The 22,854-nt window shown below is 43.2% G+C and overlaps 1 protein-coding gene across 2 annotated transcripts in view; it reads right to left on the reverse strand.

Moving 5' to 3' along the window:
• The window catches only part of SLC38A8 (solute carrier family 38 member 8), a 53,277-nt gene that overhangs the window by 27,700 nt on the left and 2,723 nt on the right, over nucleotides 1–22,854 (reverse strand). Inside the window, exons 1-3 of one of the 2 annotated variants that reach the window (XM_068260163.1) lie at nucleotides 18,432–18,452; nucleotides 15,515–15,713; nucleotides 472–628 (exon numbers count right to left, since the gene is read on the reverse strand). In XM_068260163.1, the coding sequence (XP_068116264.1) occupies nucleotides 472–628; nucleotides 15,515–15,713; nucleotides 18,432–18,437 (362 nt within the window). In that variant the 5' untranslated portion in view covers nucleotides 18,438–18,452. Of the gene's footprint in view, nucleotides 1–471; nucleotides 629–15,514; nucleotides 15,714–18,431; nucleotides 18,453–22,854 lie in introns of those variants that run through there. The other variant, XM_068260162.1, reaches the window with a different exon arrangement.

A 22,854-nucleotide genomic window follows, 5' to 3' on the forward strand; every position in this document is an offset into this window, starting at 1 on the left:
CTGACCGGATCCGGATCGGATCCGGATCAGAACCGTACGGTTCCGATCCGGTCCGGATCCGGTCAGGTCATCCGGTCCATTTGGCAGAGAACCGCAAGTGTGAACCGGGCCTAAGAGAGCTTATCTTTATGCGGCAATGCTAGGCACACCATACAATTTTCTGGCAGATTTAACTGCCAGATCGATTATTTCCAACATGTCCGATCTAAATTTTGATCGATTTTTCAATCTTTTCCTAATCATTTTTTTGATCGATTTTCATAGGACTGAATGAAAATCAATTGGAAAAATCGATCGGAAAAACTATTAAAAAAACAATTGGAAAATTGAAAAAAAAATCAATGGAAATTTAGATCGGACATGTTGGAAATAATCGATCTGACAGGTAACTCTGCCAGAAAATTGTATGGTGTGTACCTAGCATGAGACAGCAGACAGTAAGTACGGTAGATTTAGTATATGGGGTCTCACCTTGTGTATTTCTGGAAGCTGATCTCTTTGGGAATGGAGAGAGGGAGGATAAATATGAGACACATGATGCTATTGGCCAGTCTTGGATTCAGGTACCATGGCTGAAAGTTTTCATCCGTTCCATCTCTGGTCATGTTTCCACGCATTGAGTCGCACACTGCACAAGATACAAATCACAAACAGGCATGAAGATTACTAACTTCAAATAAAGTCCAGTCAGCCCACCCCCCATTATTATGCAGATACAGGAAAATGTGTTAGAGCATACATGTCAAACTCTGGCCCATGGGCCAAATCTGGCCCTCAGAGCCATTAAATTTGGCCCCCAAGTGGTTTCCCCACTTTGCATTATGTTTGGACCACCAGAGAAGCTATATTAGAGGTGAAGCCCTAGATCACCAGGGAAGCCATATGGGGGAGGGAGGGGGAAAGCACTAAACACTAGGGAACTGTATAGCGGAGGGATGAGGGCCGCAAGACACCAGTGAACTGCATAGGGGAGGGAGGATCACTAGAAACCAGGGAACTGTATAGGGGATAGAGGGAGGGAGGAGGACTACCAGGTCACCAGGGAATTGTATAGGGGTTGGAGGGGGTGCTATTAGACATCAGTGAACTTTATAAGGGAGGAAGGTCCAATAGACAATGAGGTTGGCCCTCGACTTGGTCCCAGTGTTCAGTATCGACCCACTTTATATTTGAGTTCCACACCCGAGTTAGAGGTACAATACAATACAATACTTTTTTGTTTTATTCTCTATGTATATAGTTTATATTACTATGTATATAGTGTATATTTATTCTATCGATTCCCGTCAGATTTAATTACTATGATTAAATCTGTTGGAAATAGATGCCCCAATTTGGTCGCCTGATTGTAACGTCAACTGATGTGTGGCCAAAATGTAACAAAACTGATCAGATGGAAATTTTGGTATTGATCAGGGGTGGGGTGATAACAGCGAGCAGATCGATGGCCCATAGATCAGCCGCAAGCCTAGAGGGATTTACATGCAGGATGCTGAAAACTGCAGTGTGTCCTCTGCCCCCCCGCCCCCCCCCCTCCACTCCTTGTGTGATTAGGACAGCAGCCTATTGATTTCAATATGCTGCATTTCCCCTTCTGAATCACATGTGGGGGAATTCTGTGACTGTCGAAATGTGCCCTTAGGGTTGTATTCACTTTTGTTGCCGGCAAAGTGCAAATCCATTAGTGATCCGTACCGACGCTAGACAAGCCCCCCCATGGATTCACATCTGAGTGCAGCCCCAGCTGTGCTCAGACGCAACATGTCGCCGGGTAACGCCGCTGTGTGTCAGTGCTTGACACGCCCAGTGTTCCAACCGCTGCAATTTGTCTGCATTTAATTTGCACCCTAATTGCGCTGAAGTCTGAAGGAGGTCTTACATACACAGTTATGCAAGATGTACACTGATTACATTGGCCTCAATTCACGGAGCTTTATCAAACACTTTATCAAACGTTTGATAATTTTCCTCATGGGTAAAATCTAATTTTGAATTCACTAAGGTGTTAAAGATTTATCTAATGTTTTAATAGATGAAATGATCAATAAATATATAACACCTTCATGAATTCAAAATTAGATTTTACCCATGAGGAAAATTATCAAACGTTTGATAAAGTGTTTGATAAAAGCTCTGCGAGTTGAGGCCATTGTATCAAAGTGTCCAATGTTACTGCAGTCTCTTTAGCCACTCAGCAACCCACAATGTGTACAAAAATCACATGCAGCTCTCTGGCTATTGATTGGTCTAGCAGAAGCCGTTTCTCTCTCTTATTAATTTTCCACAGTGGCTTCTTTAAACACATTTTGGTACATTTTTCACCACGGATAGTTTAACTCTTTGTAAGTAGGTCAAGGTTTCCGTGTTGCGCAGTGAATGGGCAATGCACGATTTAGCCGCCTAGAGGCGATTTAATAATAATGTATAAAAATATCTAAAAGTTAATATATAGAACTTTAGAATTAAAAAAAAAAAACGTATAACAAGGCCAATATATAGGACAAGGGCAAATCAACAGTGTTACATAGGGAAGAATTTGTATTAAAAAGTAAATGGTTGAGACTTAGACTGTATATGAAGCACTTCCTGTGTGGATTTTCACTAAATGTCCTTTTTTTAATCTCATATCTTATGAATGTAAAACAGGAAAGGGAGTGAGAGTGAGAGAGAGAAGGATGCATGCATGTCATGTGACATCAGGAGCTTGGGGATAGACAAGAGTACCCGGAATGGACCAGGTAACTGGGCCAGGAAGTGATGGTGTGGGATACATAATCTGTCAACACTTCTTTGTAGGTGTGTGTGGCAGATAATCGTTCTGGCTTTAGTTAAAAATATTTTATTTGTTTGGATTTGGGGAATGCAATGAACAATATATTCAAGATCTCAATATCAATATATCACCTCCAAGGGTGGCTGTGGGTGGTGTATGTGTGGGGTGTGTGTGGTGTGTGTGTGTGTGTGTGTGTGTGTGTGTGTGTGTGTGTGTGTGTGTGTGTGTGTGTGTGTGTGTGTGTGTGTGTGTGTGTGTGGTGTGTGTGTGTGTGTGTGGTGTGTGTGGTGTGTGTGTGGTGTGTGTGTGGTGTGTGTGTGGTGTGTGTGATGTGTGTGTGGTGTGTGTGTGATGTGTGTGTGGTGTGTGTGTGGTGTGTGTGTGTGTGGTGTGTGTGTGTGTGGTGTGTGTGGTGTGTGTGTGTGGTGTGTGTGGTGTGTGTGTGGTGTGTGTGTGGTGTGTGTGTGGTGTGTGTGTGATGTGTGTGTGGTGTGTGTGTGGTGTGTGTGTGGTGTGTGTGTGTAAGATAGATGGCTAACAGTTCAGGACCGGCCCTAGGAACAATGCTCGAGGGTCACTCATTTAAAGATCCAACATTCCATTTCCTTAAACGAGGTCAGTGGTCACCTGTACACCTGTTCAATTCCCGTTGCCACGGTTGAATCCAGTATAGCGTATGTATGTCGCATCGAAGTCAATCACTAACCAGATTAAAATGGAAAAACAAAGGACCATACAAGTTTCTAAAACCAGCCATACATGGGGCAATAGCACATCAATAATGGAGTAGTGGTTTAAGCAGCTGGGTTAGCCATACTATGCCAGGAAAAAAAAAAACACATACATAAATAGATAACTACCTGTTCTACTTATATAACAGATGTATTGTACTGTCCGTTTGATTTCAGTTAATTTTATATAGTAAATAAAGAGAATTCTGTTCCTGGCATTTGTCATCTTGATTCCCTATGACTGAAGCCAATCCTGATGTCATTTCCCCCCTTACTTTTTTCTCCTAGAAACAGCACTGGCATAGCTAGCTTGCTTTGTAAACACATGAGAGTACAGCATAGATCATAATTTCAGCTTCACACTGAACTGCCCTCAGCCAATCAGTGAGGAGCAGGAATGCGGGAGGGGTGATGACAAGCTTCCTTCTCGCCGGCAATGTACCAAATAGAGCCAGTCTGAGATAAAATGTAAAACCGCAGAAACATTTCTGAATAGATTTGAGTGTTTGCGATGCAGGGTAAGGTTGCAGGCTTCATATTAAGCACAGAATAGTGAGTAAATGGAATTTGATTTTGTGTCCGACAATCTCTTTTTAACCACTTAAGTACCAGTGGTCTCTGCCACCTTAAGGACCAGAAACCGCTGGTACAAGAAGAGGCAGAATGACGACGAATCAACGCACATACCCACCACAATCGCGGTCCACGCCGGGAACCTCAGCCATCACCTCTGCCGTCTCTATGACGGCAGAGTTCCTGTGAGCTGGTCAGGAGCTGCTTTCATTGGCTCCTGACCCTGCCTATCAATGTAAGCCAATGGGAGCTGCTTACGTTGATAGACAGGGTCAGGAGCCAATGAAATCAGCTCCTGACCCGCTCACAGAGCTCTGCCGTTATAGAGACGGCAAAGCGAGTGAGCTGCGTTGGGGAGACAGCGGCGAGATAGTCTGGAGCGATGAAAGCGGCGAGAATGCACGGCGTCTGTGTATTGAAATCTACACCCTGGCAGCCAGGTAGCCATCAAAACAGGGCGTAGATTTCAATTAGAGCATGCCTAAGGTGCATATCCGCCGCGACCACCTCTGTCTGGGCTCCCGCTCGCGTGTGCACCCCCGCACACTTTCGTGTTGCCGCCTGTTAGTAGGGAGATCAGTGAATTCCCATTCATTGATCCCCGTTGCAATGGAGTGAAGAGTAATATGTATAGTTGCACTCAGTAGATATATGGAGAATATTCCATTCTAATAATGATAGGGACTGAAGCTTCTGTTTAATATGTAACAATGCAGTCTTGGAAATAGACAATTTCTGGGAGGAGGAATCTATAGTGGGGTCAAAGCAAAAGTTAAAATCCCTTTATAGAATAATATGACCTTCAGCGAATGTTACTAGTTTGTTAAGATATGAGGTGAGTTATTATGTTTGATTTTGGTAAAATATTCGCTAATGTGTATTTAGATTTTCCAATTTGAACGTTTATGAAAAGAAACCTACCCTGATTGTCTTTGAGTTTATTGATATAGGTTAAATTCAGGTTTTTATGAATACCATTCGAGACACCCTTAGATTTGCCATCAAGATTAGGGTTATGTTATAGTTATACCATCTGTTATACCAATTCTAAATACCTCGTTGCAATGATCGCCAGCATCAATGAGATGCCGCGATCATTGTGAAGAAAAAAGTTACACATCCAAGCATTATTTCCTGTTAGTACACTAACAGGAAAATAATGAGTGAGGACATCTTGTGGCCAATTCGTAAAATTACACCTACATAATTAATAAAATATTTTAACCATTGTAATAACCGGGACAAATGGGCAAATAAAATGTGCTGGTTTTATCCACAGTAGAATGTTTTATTTTAAAGCTATAATGGCCACATTTCTATTCCATTTTTTTCTTTTTATTTCCGTTAAAATGCATTTAGAATAACCTAATTCTTAGCATAATGTACCACCCAATGAAAGCCTAATTGGTGGCGAAAAAAACAAGATATAGATCATTTCGTTGTGATAAGTAGTGATAAAGTTATTGGCGAATGAATGGGAAGAGCGCTGAAATGTGGATATTTCTTTGGTGCTCAAGGGGAAAAAAACCCTCAGTGGTGAACTGGTTAACATATGACACTGTAGCACTAGGCCAGAATTAAAAAAAAACAAAATACAGACTACATTTCTAAAAGCTAACCACACAAAGATCAAAAATGCAATATTTAGCAGATAATATTAAAAAAAAAAATAAAAAACCAACACACCGAAGCACTTCAAAACTATACAGCTATTGGGGCAACACACCTTCCTTTTCAATCAGATTTTCAGGGGAGGAAAGGGGGGCGGGGGGAGAGGGAGAGATGGAAAGAAAAGTAAGCCAAGGAGAAGAACCAGCCTATACTCAAAGCCTGGTCATACTTTAGATTGGAGAAATGTTTAACATCTATTAGAAATGTACAGTTTCCTTCCTCTGCACAGAGGGAATGGAGAGAGCTTAAACAGCTGAACCTCACCAACTTTGTGAATGGGAGGGTATGGCTGACCTTGTCGGACCTTAAACGAATACTGTACATGGAGGTTTGGACTGATGGAGTTACTTTCAAATAAACACCTGTTAAGTCACCTAGGAGTAAAGCCTTCTCAGGTGAGACAGAAAACAGAGTTTGAGGATTTGTGTTCTGGAACAGAACCGAGTGAAAGAAAAAAAACTCTCTCCAAGATTTATCTTCTTTTGAAAACGCAAAAAGATCAAAACATACCCATCTTTGATAAATGGGAAAGAGAGCTTGGGAAAACTTTTACCCCAGCACAACAAGAGAGAATGTGTATCTATGCACATAAGACTTCTTTGTCAGCTACAACGCAAGAGACCAATTATAAAATTCTGTCACATTGATATTATACACCTCTTAAGCTACACCGTCTCTTTCCAGATACAAACGATAAATCCTGGAGATGTGGTAGAGATACGGGATCGTTGTTACACCTTCTGTGGGCTTGCCCACTTCTGAGGGATTTTTGTAAAACAGCGAGACCCACCATTTACACTGGAGTTTTACCTCCTACACCATAATGATTGGTTGATGAAAGCTTATATAAAGTCAGTAGTCCGGCATATACTAAACGCAACTAAATGTGTGTTGGTAAGAAAATGGCGCCCAACCTAGTTCCCCTGAACTAGTGACAGAACTTGATCACATGTATTTTATGGAACACCCATACTGCCCTAAATAGAACAAAAGCTTTTTGTAAGACCTGGTGGTTCTGGGGCGTGTTTAGGGAGTCCTTAATAAGACTTTAATAAGATTCTGAGGGGATTGGAGAAAACTGATAGAGTTGGAGTGACGAGATAGGGGTTACCTGGAATTGACAATGGTCTTACACAGTGGGCTGGGGAGGTGGTGGTTGGGGAGACAGATGACATGCCACACCTGACGCGGTCACGCAATGGATATATAACAATACACAGGTTTCTAAATGAGATTAAGTTATACTTATTTGACTTTTCTTCTATGTTCACATACTGTATACTGTACTGTTTGACTAGCCTTGACTGGAATGTTCTTTAATGTCATGATAATTCTGTTACAGCTATACTATGTCTGTCTTTGCGGAGTTGCATCTCCAGATATCTTGAAGGTGGAAACATGTTTATTTCATGTATATTTGGTCTTCTGGACGCTAATGTGACTATTTGATTAAAGCAAAAATACCTACAATAAATAATGTTAAAGAAAAAAGAAAATGTACAGTTTCATTGGGGAAGACGGTCATAGCAATATCTACCAAAAGGCTACTAAGAATTATCTGTAATTTAGATTCCTGATATTTCATTACCCATCACCCATTTTAACATAAACCCTCTCCGATTGGCTACAACTATTAATTCCTATGTAGTAGCCCAATTACCGATGGTGGGTGTCTGATTACCGATAATTAACACAGACATCTATTGGACGCCTGCCAATCCCCGCGCCCAAATGGCCTGATCCGCGCTGTATCGCTACTCATACACAGTCTCTCAGCGGGTACTAGTTTAACTCCTCTGGATCACAGAAACTGAAGATACAAGCCGATGACTGCAAATGCCCAGCCGCAGTCATCTTGTGAGAATAATAACACTTTTGTCTGCAGTCTGCAAGGTTTTTTTTTATATCAAATTAGCATATCTATTAATAGATGCTCTGACAGCTCAGAGTAAAGCTAGGTGTATGTTCTACCTCTGGGGTAATCAATCACTAAGTGGCTTTAAATAGTTTAGACAATCTATGTGGCTGGTGTGATGAATAGCTGCACATCACACACTGCATTATCTTACCGGGAATTTATACTGATGTTTTACCCTTTATATAATTTTGTTAATTTTATATAAATATCGTTTTAAACCAAGTTATCTGCTGTACACAGTGGTGTCATCAGATCTTTACTGCTCGGGATTTTCGTCAACTGAAATTACCGTTCTTAAAGAGAAACTCCGACCAAGAATTGAACTTTATCCCAATCAGTAGCTGATACCCCCTTTTACATGAGAAATCTATTCCTTTTCACAAACAGACCATCAGGGGGCGCTGTATGACTGATATTGTGGTGAAACCCCTCCCACAAGAAGCTCTGAGTACCAAGGTACTTCTAGCAGTTTCCTGTCTGTGAGCCCTGTGACATTGTGGGAAATAGCTGTTTACAGCTGTTTCCAACTGCCAAAACAGCAAGCAGCAGCTACATCACTTGCCAGCAGTAAAAATGTCACCATGTAATAAATGTCAGAATATAAATCAGGGATTTAAAATATTTTACAATGGGCAAACACTGACTAAATCATTTATACATAATTATTGTAAAAATGAAGCACTTTTTTTATTACATTATTTTCACTGGAGTTCCTCTTTAATCAACATCTGTTTTGAGCACAGGTGCACCCCCAGTTTCCATGCCCTCCTCTTCAGTGAGCTGATGACTTGGACAATATTATAGATTAACAGTTTTTATATTTTATAACAATGTTATTATTTTATTGTTAAAATGTATAAAGAAAAAAAAAGTACATTAGAATTGAATTCTGGACAATAACAAAAATAATTTAGCAGAGAAGATTACTGTATACGTTTTGCATGTTAAAGAGAGCCTGAGCCTAATGGTGTGTACACACTTGAAATATTAATGAAAGATCACAAACCAATTTTACCCCCTTCCATGTAGTATGAGAGCCATACTCTACACAGTCTATTCTATGGAGCTGAACTCCTCATCAGACAGAAATCTTTGCAAGATGCTGCACACACAGATGCTGTATGCATTCAAAAGATCTGTTCCTGCAAAATGCATTTATAGTCTATGATATCTGCAGATCCTCATACACACCTTGTTTAATGCTGAATACACACAGTGCGTTCCCGCACTCGATTTCCCGCTCGATTCGTTTATTTCCAACATGTCCGATTTTCATTTCGATGGATCGTTAGGTCGATTCGCATGTAAAGTATGCCAAATCGACCTAACGATCCATCGAAATGAAAATTGGACATGTTGGAAATAAACAAATTGACGGGAATCGAGCGGCAAATCGAGTGCGGGAACGCACCGTGTGTATTCACCATAACAGACATTCATCTGCATATCTGACAATCATCTGCAGATTTGAAGATCCATACTGGTGGATCTGATCTGCAGATCAGATCCACAATGGGGTAAAAAATGCCAAGGTACCCCTGCAGAGTACTCAAGGTACCCAGGGATTCCCCTAAAGCCAGGCATACATTCAGAACCTCTGGTGTAGAGTGAGCCTATAGCTTATACATTTTACAGAGCCACATCACTCCAACGTGCCTACAAGCCTGTTACAAACTATTCCAGCAATGAAAGAGTAATGCTACAAAAGCAGCATTTCAGCCATTTGTAGCCGTCTCAGCCAAAAATCCAGCCTGCGTACAAGTGTCACCTGCGTTTATTTCAAAATCCAGCACATTTCTGTCCATATATTCATATAATGATTATGGACAAAAAGGATAGGGAACTAAGGCAGAAAATAATAAATTAGACTAAAATCTCACAGTTAGGGCCCATTCACACTAAAAAGTGTTTTGACGGCAATTTCGGCAAAACGCTCAAGCGCCAGCACTTTTTAAAGCTCTAGTGCAGTAATACCCTCTGGGCCTGTTCTCACTTGGGCGATTTGCGTTAATCGCCGGCGATTAACGCAAATCGCCAAATGCAAACGTGTAGCCTGCACCATTTTCAGGCGATTTCCCACCGATCGCGTTTCAGTGCTATATAGAGGCCCCTAAACGCGATCGCTAAAAAATAAAGCAATTAAAAAAAGGTTTAAAAAAAATAAAATAAAATAAAAATCGCCAAGTGTGAATGCAGATTTTTTTCGCGTACATCGCAAAAAAAATAGCCTGAGCAAAACCCTAACACAAGCGCTAGCATATTGCGTTTAGTAAGTGTAAATGGGCCCTAAATAGTATCAATACGTATAGATTCTCGCATGCACCATGTCAGCAAAACAAGTAGCAGCAGCACAGAAAAATGGCGGACTCTTGGGTGCATGCAAAAATCACATCAAAACACATAATTAACTATTAAACACATAGACACTACAACGTCTAAAAAGGCCACAAGAATGTCCCCCAAAGAGCCACTCAGAGGCTGCAGTCCTCTATTCGGGAACAAACAGCATGGACAAAGCGCTGGTGTGGATACAGCAAAGCTGCTATAAACTTGCCTGAATCTCGAGATGCTTATAGAGTGCCAATCCTGGACCCAACCACAGAACATGAAGCATTTTTGTAGCCTTATATGACAATTACCCCCAAGTGCATGATTCCCCTCTTACCTGCTGGAAGCTGTCCCATTGTGCTCTCTTTACCATGGCAACAGTATACGTTGCTCTGATACGCAGATCTCTTTGTCATAGTGCCACATCTTATGTGTACACTTTTAGGACCCATTCAACACAAAATGCAATTGATAGCGATTGGGATTTTGCATTGCAGTGTTCCACAATGTTTCGGCAATTAAGTTTTGCGCTTCTCATTCCATCCTCAATTGCCAGGAAAATGCTACATGTAGCATGTTTGCAATTGTTTGGAAATCGCAAATGAACCGCAATCGCTGCAATTTGAGTAATCTCATAGAATTATTTGTGCAGCAGCGCTTTGCTGATCGCCAGTGATCAGCAAAGCACGAATTGTGGACAAAAAGCACCAGAGTGCATTTCCCCGTATTTCCTATCTTACCGGTATCTGCAAGCCTGAAAAACTCATGCTGCCAGCTCACATTTAGGGGCGGTTCACACTAGTTTTAAAAACTTATCCGTGGCTCCGTTTTTGGGCCCGGACCAAAACCGGAGCCATGGATACCAATGTTTAAAATAGCGGCAGTCTTCACAAACTTAAACAGAAACGGGGATCAGTTTTGAAAAACTGAACGGAGAGCCCGGATTTGTTGGGACTTCACGTACCTCCACGGACCCTGGATACATGGAGGAGGAGTGAAAGGCAATACAAAAACAGATCTCCCTCAACACAGACAAAAATGCACACAAAACAGAGGGAGATCCGGATTGCCTTCTGCTTGCTTCTCCCCTCAACGTCACCCCCATAGGTGTCTCCAGGTAGGTAGCCTGAGGGGGTAGCAGCCAGGAAGGGGGTCAGGGACCCAGGCAAACGTACCTGGAAACATATGCTGCAAAAGGGCAGTACGGATCTGTTTGCGTTCCGGTTTTTGAAAACAGGAGCCTGGACCACGGATTGCATTCTGCAACCGTACGTAGTGTGGACTGAGCCTTACTGTGTGGTCACTGAAAGCTGTGGTGAGTGGAAGGGTGTAAACATGTGAATTAAAGCAAACCTGTGGGAAATTGAGGAGAGGAAAAAAAAAATATATGATACTTGACCTGAGAAATAGGGGGTTAATTAATGAGGGGTTTTATGTATTTTTATTTAATTTTATGTATGTAGATGTAATTTTACTATTTGGCCACTAGCTCTCCCCCCACTTTAAAGAGACTCTGAAGCGAGTGAGATAGCATTTAATTAGTGTAAAGCACCTTACATAGTGCTAAACCGCCGATATCCCGCGGCAAAACGAGGGGTTTTTACCCCCCAAATCCCCCCTGCAAAATCTACAACTTTCTTGGTCGTGAATTTTGCTGCTCATGGAGGCAGAACTATGAGCTGCAGCTCTGCCTTCATGCACGTCAATCTGCCGGTGGATCTCCGTCTCTCCCCCGCCCCTCTCTGTGAAGGCAGATTGAGAGGGGTGGGGAGAGGCGGCGATCAGCTGGGATTGAAGCGCTGAGAGGCAGAGCTACAGCCATTAGCTCTGCCTCAAGCAGGAAGCACTCCCCGGACCTAGAAGAGGGGATTTGGGGGGTATAAACCCCCCGTTTTGCCGCGGGATAGCAGCGATTTAGGTATGTAAGGTGCTTTACACTAATCAAATGCTATGTCTCTCTTTAATTCTGTGTACTGTGAACAAACACAAGTGTAGTGAAGTGTTCACTTATTTTTTCAATAACCACGAGCATCTCATTTATGCCAGTGATCATTGATCACTGAACATAGTTCCCATTTACTTATCAGTGTACCAACAGTCAGCAACCAGAACGCACGTGGGAGCGTGCATAGATGTGGCAGTCGATTGCAGCAAGGTACTCATATCTACGTCCCTGGGAATTCAGATCTAATCCTGCGGGGTGTAGATAAGATATACAGACTCGAAAGGCTTAACTAGCTAAAAGGAAATAAATATGGCAGCCTCCATATAACTCACTTCAGTTGTCCTTTAAAGGGAACCTAAACTGAGAAGGATAAGGATTTTTCCTATTAAAATAATACCAGTTACCAGGATAGGCTCAAACTCCAGAGAGTCATCAACGAGGCTGAGAGGATCATTGGGTCGTCCCTGCCACCCTTGGACCTTCTCCACACATCCAGAATGAGGTCCAGGGCAAATAGAATCACTCTGGATCCCTCCCACCCTGGCAACCATCTCTTCAGTCCCCTCCGCTCGGGACGTTGCTATAGGTCCATCTATCTACACCAAAACCACCAGGCGTAGGAACACATTCTTCCCTCAAGCGATTACTCTCCTAAACTCAGATCCTCTCCCAATGCCATCTCCTAATCCCCTTCTGCACCTGGGTGCACTAGACTAGAGGACGAACTTGCATAATATAGTGACAATCGTTCTATGTGTCTTTTGCTATGTTGTAATGTTTTGTATAAATTGTACTATGTGTAGTGTTAATTGTACTGTTTGCACTGCCAATCTGCCTTAGGTCCACAAATAATTCCGGGTGCGGCGCCCATCGCACTTGGCGAATAAAGTCATTCTGATTCTGATTCAGTTGTCCAACTCTCCTGCTGATGCGGGGTCTCTAATACTTTTAGCCACAGTCCCTGAACAAGCATGCAGATCAGGTGCTCTGACTGAAGTCAGACTTGATTAGCTGCATGCTTGTTTCAGGTGTGTGATTCAGCCAATACTGCAGCTAAAGAGATCAACAGAGTCGCCAGGCAACTGGTATTGTTTAAACGGAAACATCCATATCCCTCTCAGTTAAGTTTCCCTTTTAAGAATTGATATTCGTTTATAGGGTGAGGATTCCCTCCTTTTTCCTTGGCATTTTCACACTCCTCACTGCTTTTCAGAAATTGGAAATGTGGACGGAAAGCTGAGTCACTTGCGTAGTGGTCACACGGGCTTCTGCGTGACTTTTGATCTTCATCTCGTTTAAACGGCATCATTTAATGCCAGAAGATGTAATTCCCATCTGTCTTCCGCAGCTCTTCTATTAGCTGCATACACGCTGCCGGCGTGGCGCGTGACATCATGTGCCAGCATGCAATGCGCCTAATAGAAGAGCGGCGGGAGAAGGACGGGCACCACGACACAGGACAGGTAATGTATAAACGCGCATTTACACTTTACACACACATTGCAGGAGCAGCTCCAGGAGTTTAATTGCCGTCCCGATATGGTTGATCGGCCGCCAAGTCACCTGATGTATGGCCACCTTAACTACTAGCTAACCGCTCCACGCGAATTGGCGTGAACGTGGCGGCATCCCTAGGACCAATCCATGCCGATTAGCGTGATCGGCTCTCTATGGGGCCAGCAGGAGATCGCGTGTGCTGCTGTGCGGCGGAGCTCTGCTCCGCCATCAGACTCCCAGTTGCGATCGCCACTCAGAGATTGTTAGATGGCGAAACCGCCGTCTAATTAGGCTGTACAGCGTTGCAATCTAAGGCAGCGCCGTACTGGGGACAGCCGTGTAACACGGCTGTCCGCTCTGTTTATGCGGAAGTGATCCACTGTCATAGGCTGAAGCCGCTGATTGGCTGGCAGGGGCGGAGGCAGGAGCAAGGTAAGTAAAATTTATTATAAAAATAATAAAATAAATATTTATAAAAAAATAATAATAAATAAACATGGGGGGAGCGATCAGACCCCACCAACAGAGAGCTCTGTTGTGGGGAGAAAAAAGGGGGGGGGGGGGAAATCCCTTGTGTGCTGAGTTGTGCGGCCCTGCAGCTTAAAAATGGCCTGTTTTTTTGGGGGGGAGGGGTTTAACACTGCGGTCCTCAAGTGGTTACCAGAGGATACCAGAGCCCAAACACAGTTGAGAAAAGGTGTGTGTGTGTGTGTGTGTGTGTGTGGGGGGGGGGGGGTTTGGAGAGCCGGCATGTATGGTGAGCTGTCTTGATGCTCAAAGCCCATAACCCCCCTCCCCCCCCGCCCCGTTTTCCTTTCAGCAATTGCCCCGTGGCCCTGTCTTCACACGCAAGGTAAGAGCAGGTTCCGGCCAGGGGTTCAGTACTGATGTCCGCGTGCCGGCAGAGGTTGCGCGCTATATCATGCGTGCAGCCTGGCTAGAAAGCCGCAATGCTCCCAGCCGTTCAGAAGACGGGGCCACAGAGCATTTGCTGCTAAACGAGTGTGCAGGAAGGAGAATGGGGGGGGGGGGGGGGGAGCGGTGAGCATCAGGACAGCTCAACATACATGCCTGCTACTCCCTTTACTCAACTGTGTTTGGGCTCTGGTATCCTTTACGTAATTACGCCTGTGTTGCACCATTAACAACTGACCTCAGGGCTCCTCTCACTCATCCTCTCCTCTCTATAGAACAGAACAGGCTGCTAAGAAGTGGGCCAGTACAAAGATCGTTCCCATGTAACAGTTACTGAGAGACTGCATGTACTTCCCATTAACTCCAAGAACTAAGGAGCAGAAGCTATTCCATTTACGGTTTTATCATACATAGTTGTACTGACAGGTGAAATCATGTACTCCGCATTACCTATCCCTGCAAACAACCATCATTATTTCAAAACAGAAGCATTCTTATTCCTTAACTACTACTAGTGCAATTTGCCAATAACGTATTTTTGTTAAATGACTGCATTTATATTGTTCCACCATACAATGTAGAGCTTTACTGAGTGCTCACAACTATTCACTACTGTCTTGGTCAACAAAACCAAATAATGTTCCGATCATATAGATACAGACAGCATTGACAAACATCCCTAAAATAATGTTTTTGGGTTGTGGGATGAAATGTGAAAGCCCCACGTAGGCCTGATGCACACCAGAGGAGTTTTTCTGAGCGTTTTGAGTTTTTAAATCTGCTGCTAATGTTATCCTATGTGTCTGTGCACACTGGAGCAATGAGGTTTTGCAAAAAAAAAAAACCCATAGCACTACATTGGGAAGAGATTTTGAAACCTCTAGCGTTTGGGCACTAGAGGTTTTAAAATCTCTTCCCAATGTAATGCTATGGGGTTTTTTTACAAAACCTCATTGCTCCAGTGTGCACAGACACATAGGATAACATTAGCAGCAGATTTAAAAACTCAAAACGCTCAGAAAAACTCCTCTGGTGTGCACTAGGCCATAGAGAGCATACAAACTCCATGCAGCTAGAATCCCTGGCAGGAATTACATCCAGAATTGCAGAAACAGAGCCAACAGCATGGTCTTGAAAATGATTAAACATGAGAATCCTCTCACCTTTCTCCACTTGATCTTCCACCACCCGAAGGAATGCCACAGATATCATGAAGAGGTTGAATACGAAGCAGATTTCACAGAGTTTCCCGATAGCTGAGCCACAGATGTCTCTCACCACTCCCTGATATGTGGAATGGTTACTGAGGGAGGAAGCATATCCCAGAATTACCAGTCCACTGATGAGAAAGACTAGAGAAGCCTAAAAAGGAAAGGAAATCAAGTTAAAATGCGAAAGTCGATGTGACATTTAATAGATTGTACAATGTTGAAAACACTGATGGAAAATAAGCAAAGAGATGTATTATGGGTAGAGCTGCTTTTTTTCCACGACTGTGTACCTGCTTCTGTACTGGGGTCATATGGTAATCAGTGAACATATTTTCAGGGCTCTGCGATTAAAGGGAATCCGAGGTGATAAGGATTTGGAGACTGCCATATTTATTTCCATGTAAACAATACCAGTTTCCTGGCAGCCTATTTGATCTTTTGGCATAAGCAGTGTCAGACAAAGCCCTGGAACAAGCATATGGCTAATGCAGAAAAATTGGAGTCAGAGTACCTGATCTGCTGCATGCTTGTTCAGGGTCTATGGCTAAAAAATATTACAGACACATGATCAGGAGGCTAGCCAGACAACTGGTATTGTTTAAAAGGAAATAAATATGGCAGCCTCTATATCCCTCTCAACAACAACATTTCTATAGTGCTTTTCTCTCATAGGACTCAAAGCGCTTAGGCTCTCTCAGATTCAGTAGTTGGTAGTAGGATGAAGTATTAACACAACAAAATTATATTTCTGCAAATGCCAAACTGAACAGGTGGGTTTTTAGTCTGGATTTAAACACGTCCAGGGATGGAGCTGTCCTGATCTGTTGAGGTAAGGAGTTCCAAAACGTAGGAGCGGCATGACAGAAGGCTCTGGGACCAAATGTTTTAAGGTGGACTCTGGGTATGACTAGAACCTGAGGATCTGAGATTGCAGGGATTGCTACGCAGCTGCAACATTCCTTCTTGTATCCAGGGACCAGATTATGTAGGGATTTAAATGTCAGTAGGCTGATCTTGAATGGGATCCTCCAATTTATAGGTAGTCAATGAAGGGAGTGCAGGACTGGCGTTATGTGGCAGTGACGGGGTTGGTTGGTTAATACTAAATACAACATTGCTGTAGAGATTTAAATTTCACTTTGGGGGCTAACAGTTACTCTTTAACAGTCTGGCAGCAGTATTCTATATGAACTGTAGGTGGTACAAGTCCTTGTTTGTAAGGCCGGTGTAGAGAGCATTACAATAGTCTAGTCGGGATGTAATGAAGGCATGAACAAAAGTTGGCAGATCTTCTAGGGGGATAAGGTGCTTGATTTTTGCAATGTACTTCAGGCATTAGATATATACGTAAAGTGATATTGCGCTCCTCCGCAGGAAGTACCGGTTCGCAGACACCCAACAGTCACCATGTATAATCCAAAACGGTGTATGCGCTCTAACGGTAAGTTGGGATAATCTTCAAAAGACAGTTGGCCACCAATCGGAAAGTCCACACTGCTAGGAAGTGTTCCTCAGATAAGACAAAAAGAGGAAAAAACAAGGGGGATAATAATAGTGTAGTATCTTTGAACTGCAGTGCACCTTCACCTGCTAGTGCAATTAGCTATATGTCACCCAGGTAACGTATATGCAATGCGCTCACCAGATACTGTTGCTGCTCTTTGACAAACAGCTAATAGGCATAGATCACTTGTTAACCATCCGATCACTTGTTAACCTCCTGGGCGATAATCCCGAGCTGAGCTCGGGGTATGTCGCGCAGGAGGATTTCTCAGGCCCTGGTAGGCCGATTTGCATAATTTTTTTTTGTTACACGCAGCTAGCACTTTGCTAGCTGCGTGTAACTTTCGATCGCCGTCGCTCGCCGCCGATCCGCCGCTACCCACCGTGCCGCGCAGCCCCCCCACCCAGACCCCTTGCGCAGCCTGGCCAATCAGTGCCAGGCAGCGCTGAGGGGTGGATCGGGACTCCCTCTGACGTCACGACGTCGGTCACGTCATCCCGCCCCGTCGCCATGGCGACCGGGGAAGCCCAGCAGGAAATCCCGTTCTGAACGGGGATTTCCTGCTTACTCTGATCGCCGAAGGCGATCGGAGTGGGTGGGGGGATGCTGCTGCACAGCGGCTATCATGTAGCGAGCCCAGGGCTCGCTAAATGATTTAAAAAATATATTTTTTTTTTAAAAAGTGCTGCGCTCCCTCCTGGGCGATGTAATTGTATCGCCCAGAGGATTAAGGTAATCCTGCTGTGGGTCTTTATACTCCAGTAGTCCTCAATGCAAGCAGATGAAATAATTATAGTGAAGCATTTATAGCACGTTTGCACCACCCCCTCACCGGGGGTTTAGCTACACTTTGTGTGACCCAGCACCCGTGCCACAACAGATTGCACTCACCAGAATGCTGCTCAGTCACAAACAGCTTTAAAGGGGAACTGAAGAGAGAGTTATATGGAGGCTGTCATGTTTATTTTCTTTTAATCAATACCAGTTGCCTGGCAGCCCTGCTGGTCTATTTCTCTGCAGTATCTGATTAAAACCAGAAACAAGCATGCAGCTAGTCTTGTCAGATCTGACTTATAAGTCTGAACCACTGAAACACCTGATCTGCTGCATGCTTGTTCAGGGGCTATGGCTAATAGTATTAGAGGCAGAGGATCAGCAGGGCTGCCAGGCAACTGGTATTGTCTAAAAGGAAATAAACATGATAGCCTCCATATACCTCTCTCTTCAGTTCCCCTTTAAGCGCAGATAGTCAGTATACAGTTGCTAGAAGTTATCAGCCAGACAGCAATCTCCTTAAAAACACTAAAAGAACGCCTCCATAGCGCAATAAAAGACTTCAATATCCAGTAAAAGTAGTAGAAATACACTCATGTTCCAAAGTAAAAATTGCATATCAAACACTTCCACCGTCCTGGAAAAGCAGCCATCTCCGTGTGCCGTCCTGTAGCTCCGCCCAACATGTTTCGTCATATGGACTCATCAGGGGCTAGTGATTGGAGGGCACACCGGAGGCTAAATACACGTAGTATGTAAAATAGTGCACTGAACATTGCCCTATCAGCGCTGTCATCATAGAAAACCAGCCCGCCTCGCTTATCCCCTTCCGCCCTGTGTCCCTATGGGAACTACACTACCCATAATTCCCATAACGTCACTTCCGTTCGCATAGAAGTGTGGGCGTGAACACGGGATCCCTCTGTCCCTACCCGCGCAGGCCCAATGGAATTCCCATGAAGTCAGCGCCGCCCATCTCCCAGACACTCCCCCTCCCCGTCACACGTTACGAGGGATGTATCGATCTACTAACCAACATCCTCGTAACCATATCAACTCATTCCCTCATTATTGGACACCCTCTTATAGCTTCGTGCAAGCGCCCTCTCAAGGTTGAAACAGCTATTAATATCTGCCTGAGCAGAACAATAAAATAACAGCGAACCACCGTAGATTAATCTAAATACATAGCAAGCATAAATAAAATAAACCCCTCACCCCCAAGCTACACTAATACCCTTTCATAGTAGCTTATATACATTTGCACAGACTTATAAAAGTGGTAATCCATACCCCTATGTGCATAACATATGACTGTAACCATATGAGAACCCCAGCACCCCCGAGGTCACTGTAAACTTATACTCCTGCAAGGTGGTTCTGGGGCAGCGCCCCCCACCTGATTGGTGGATCGCTTCAGAAAGCCTCCAGCATGCAGATACCTCCACTAGCTGCTCAGATGATCTGCCTGTGTAGTACTCCAGGCCGGGGCAGAGGAGGTACATTGGATGGCAAAAAAATTGGACATGGGGGGGGGGGGGGAACCACTGGGGACAGAGGACATACGCTGGGGGACAAAATTGTACATAGGTGGATGGCTCTCTGGGCGCTGCAGATTTCAAAACGCTATTTTGCATTTTAATGTTAAAACATTAAATAGCGTTTTTAACATAACACTATTTAATGTTTTAACATTAAAACACAAAATAGCGTTTTACACACTAGCGGCGGCTCCATGTGCCATTTTTTCCCGGCGCCATTCTTGGCTGTATGCAATTGAATGGTTTAACACTGATATGAAATGAGAGATGATAGTTGACACGCAAAAAAAAACTTAGAGGAACTCCAGTGAAAATAATGTAATAAAAAAAGTGCTTCATTTTTACAATAATTATGTATAAATGATTTAGTCAGTGTTTGCCCATTGTAAAATCTTTTAAATCCCTGATTTACATTTTGACATTTATTACATGGTGACATTTTTACTGTTGGCAGGTAATGTAGCTGCTGCATGTTTTTTTGGCAGTTGGAAACAGCTGTAAACAGCTATTTCCCACAATGCAGCAAGGTTCACAGACAGGAAACTGCCAAGAGTACGTACTTTTCTTGTTTCTTGTGGGAGGGGTTTCACCACAATATCAGCCATACAGCGCCCCCTGATGGTCTGTTTGTGAAAAGGAATCGTTTTCTCATGTAAAAGGGGGTATCAGCTACTTATTTGGATAAAGTTCAATTCTTGGTCGGAGTTTGACAATTAACAGTGCAATTTTAAGCAAACATTTTCAATATGAGAATTCATTTTGATTTTTTTTTAAAAAAACAAAAACACATATTTAATCGTTGGATAGCATTAAAGAGTCCAAACTTTGCTCGATGTGAAACTATTTGTGATCAGATCTATGAAAAAAAAAAAAATCAAACCATACCAATTATGCAGGAACAATCGATACCACAATCATTCAGGATTAATTAGGCCCAGCAGCTTCTCATATTTCATACAAAATGATTAAATGATTTGAGTAATCCGATCGAAAATATGCGTTTACTGAAAATTGTATTGTCGGGACTTTTCTTATTTATACTTGCCTTTCACTCCTGGCATTCAGGACGCTTCCTCACATATGATGAAGCCTCTTACACATACTAGATGGTTCTCGCCTGAGGTTGCCTATGCCAAAAATTTAGCCTGAGAACATCAGTCCCAATGCATTGCTAAGAGATCCACAGTGTCGGATCAGCTCAGCTGAGTACTTGTTGAATCCCCTGTTTATCTCCTTACCCCTCCTGCTCTATCCCGAGCCTCCATGATGTGCTAAACTAGGATTTTTACTGTACAACAAAAACAAACAAAGCTTTTACTTCATCACTAGTAATAAGCCTGCCCATTTCAAAATGGGCGCCAGGGCTCTACCGCGACCCCCCTCACCACCTTCTCCCCCGCAAAGCCCACACTGACGCAATGCTGCGCAACGCACGGCCTTGCTCCCCGATACGCTCCCTGAAGTGCGCTCGCCCGCGCACAAGTACGCCCCCCTTCACCCGTTTTCCTGCTGTCCCAAGTCTGCACATGTAAAAATCGCTAAAAAAAAAAAAATCGCTAACTTTGCAGATGAGACTTACCTTAGGGCCTATTTCCACTAAGCCCAAATCTGGGTCAGATCTGCAGCATTTCCCCACGAGAGGGGGGGGCAGGGAAACGCTGTCTCTCTCCTATGACTTTCTGTCCAGATCGCATTTCAGTGCAAATCTTGATGGTGAATCAATAGAGTCATGTATGGCATAGCGATTTGGGCTGCGGCTATGCAGCAGAATGTGAGCCGCAGCCGAATTGGAAATGGCCATTAACGATGTTAATTTATGGGTCAGGAAGTGTCTCTGCAAGGGTTTCGTTTTAGGCCACGTCATTGCGTTGCTTTTCCTGTGACAGCAAGAATGCAGCACAACAGATCTATACAGCGGTGCTGAATGTCATGCTCGCGTCACGTGCAGTGAAGCATACAACTAATGAAATGTATGCTTCAATTTTATTGTCAACGTGTATATTTAGCGGTAATGCACTGCGTTATGATGCCGCAACCCGTTATACCGATATGCTCCCGACTCACAGTGAACGTCGCATAGGTAGTGCATTGCACCACTGTGAACGTGACCTTGAACACAAACCTGGGTGAAAAGTGCTCAAAAAGCCCATTTAAATTTATTCTATGGTACATGGTGTTTTCAGAAGCAGAACTGCACTTTTCATCAGTATTTAAAAACATATTGTAAGACATGGAAAACCGTATTAAAAGACTGATTGAAGGATGAGCAGTAGTTATCCTTAGCATGTTGGTAGCAAGGTGGCCACACATAAACACTATATAATAAAAATGTTTGATTATCCCAATTTCTGATAAAAATGATCATGGTCTAGAAAAGTGTGTCTGTGTTCAAATATCATTTTTTTTTTTCAATTGGCCATTGTGGGAATTTCTGATTAATTTTTTCAGAAAAGTGGTGAAGGATAGATTGTAATTTTTTCCATTTACAGACTTGACCAATTTTTTCTGAGTTTTCATTAATTTTCTTCTAAGGGCTCTTTCACACTAGAGCCCTTTTTTTGGCATTTCAACGCAAAGTCGAAACTTTGCGTTAACAAAGGTAAAATGAAAGTCCATAGACTATCATTTTACCTTTCACACCCGACGCTGCGTTTCGATGCATTGCGGTACGATGCACCCTGGAGCATTTCATCTTTGGGAATCGGTGGTTTCCCGTCACGTTTATTAATTACTACCGCCGCACCACAACATCCCCACGACATGCCGCAGCCTATTCAACGCGTTGTCTAATGTGAAAGAGCCCTTACACACTATGTGACTTTTCTGACGATTGGCAACTTTTTAAAAAGGTTTCCGCAATCCCACAACGCAATCTTTACAGGCGCACAATTACGCAAATGATGTTTGGCGATGCACCACAACAACGACTGTCACGGGGGATAGGATCTTTGAGATCCCCAATGACTCCCGCGCCATGTAACGCGATTGCTTGAACTCTTGATTGCGTCCGTCATGTGCCGTCGCATATACCTACTGTCGGGAAGATGAATCGAGGAACGCTCACCGCTTGGATCTATCTTCTTACAGCGTGAGGGAAGTATTCAGCTGTAGGCTAGTTTTACACTGGGGCTTGGCATTGCACACCCTGGAGCACTGGGATTTGGCATACGGTGGAGCATACAATACATAAAAATAAGTGTGTGTGTACAGTATATAAAAATAAGTGTGTGTGTGTATATAAAGTACACAAAAATAAGTGTGTGTGTGTGTGTGTGTGTATACAGTACATAAAAATAAGTGTGTGTGTGTATATAAAGTACACAAAAATAAGTGTGTGTGTGTGTGTGTGTGTGTATACAGTACATAAAAATAAGTGTGTGTGTGTATATAAAGTACACAAAAATAAGTGTGTGTGTACAGTATATAAAAATAAGTGTGTGTGTGTATATAAAGTACACAAAAATAAGTGTGTG

Source organism: Hyperolius riggenbachi, chromosome 11 (assembly GCF_040937935.1).
Source record: "Hyperolius riggenbachi isolate aHypRig1 chromosome 11, aHypRig1.pri, whole genome shotgun sequence".
NCBI classification, from domain to species: domain Eukaryota; kingdom Metazoa; phylum Chordata; class Amphibia; order Anura; family Hyperoliidae; genus Hyperolius; species Hyperolius riggenbachi.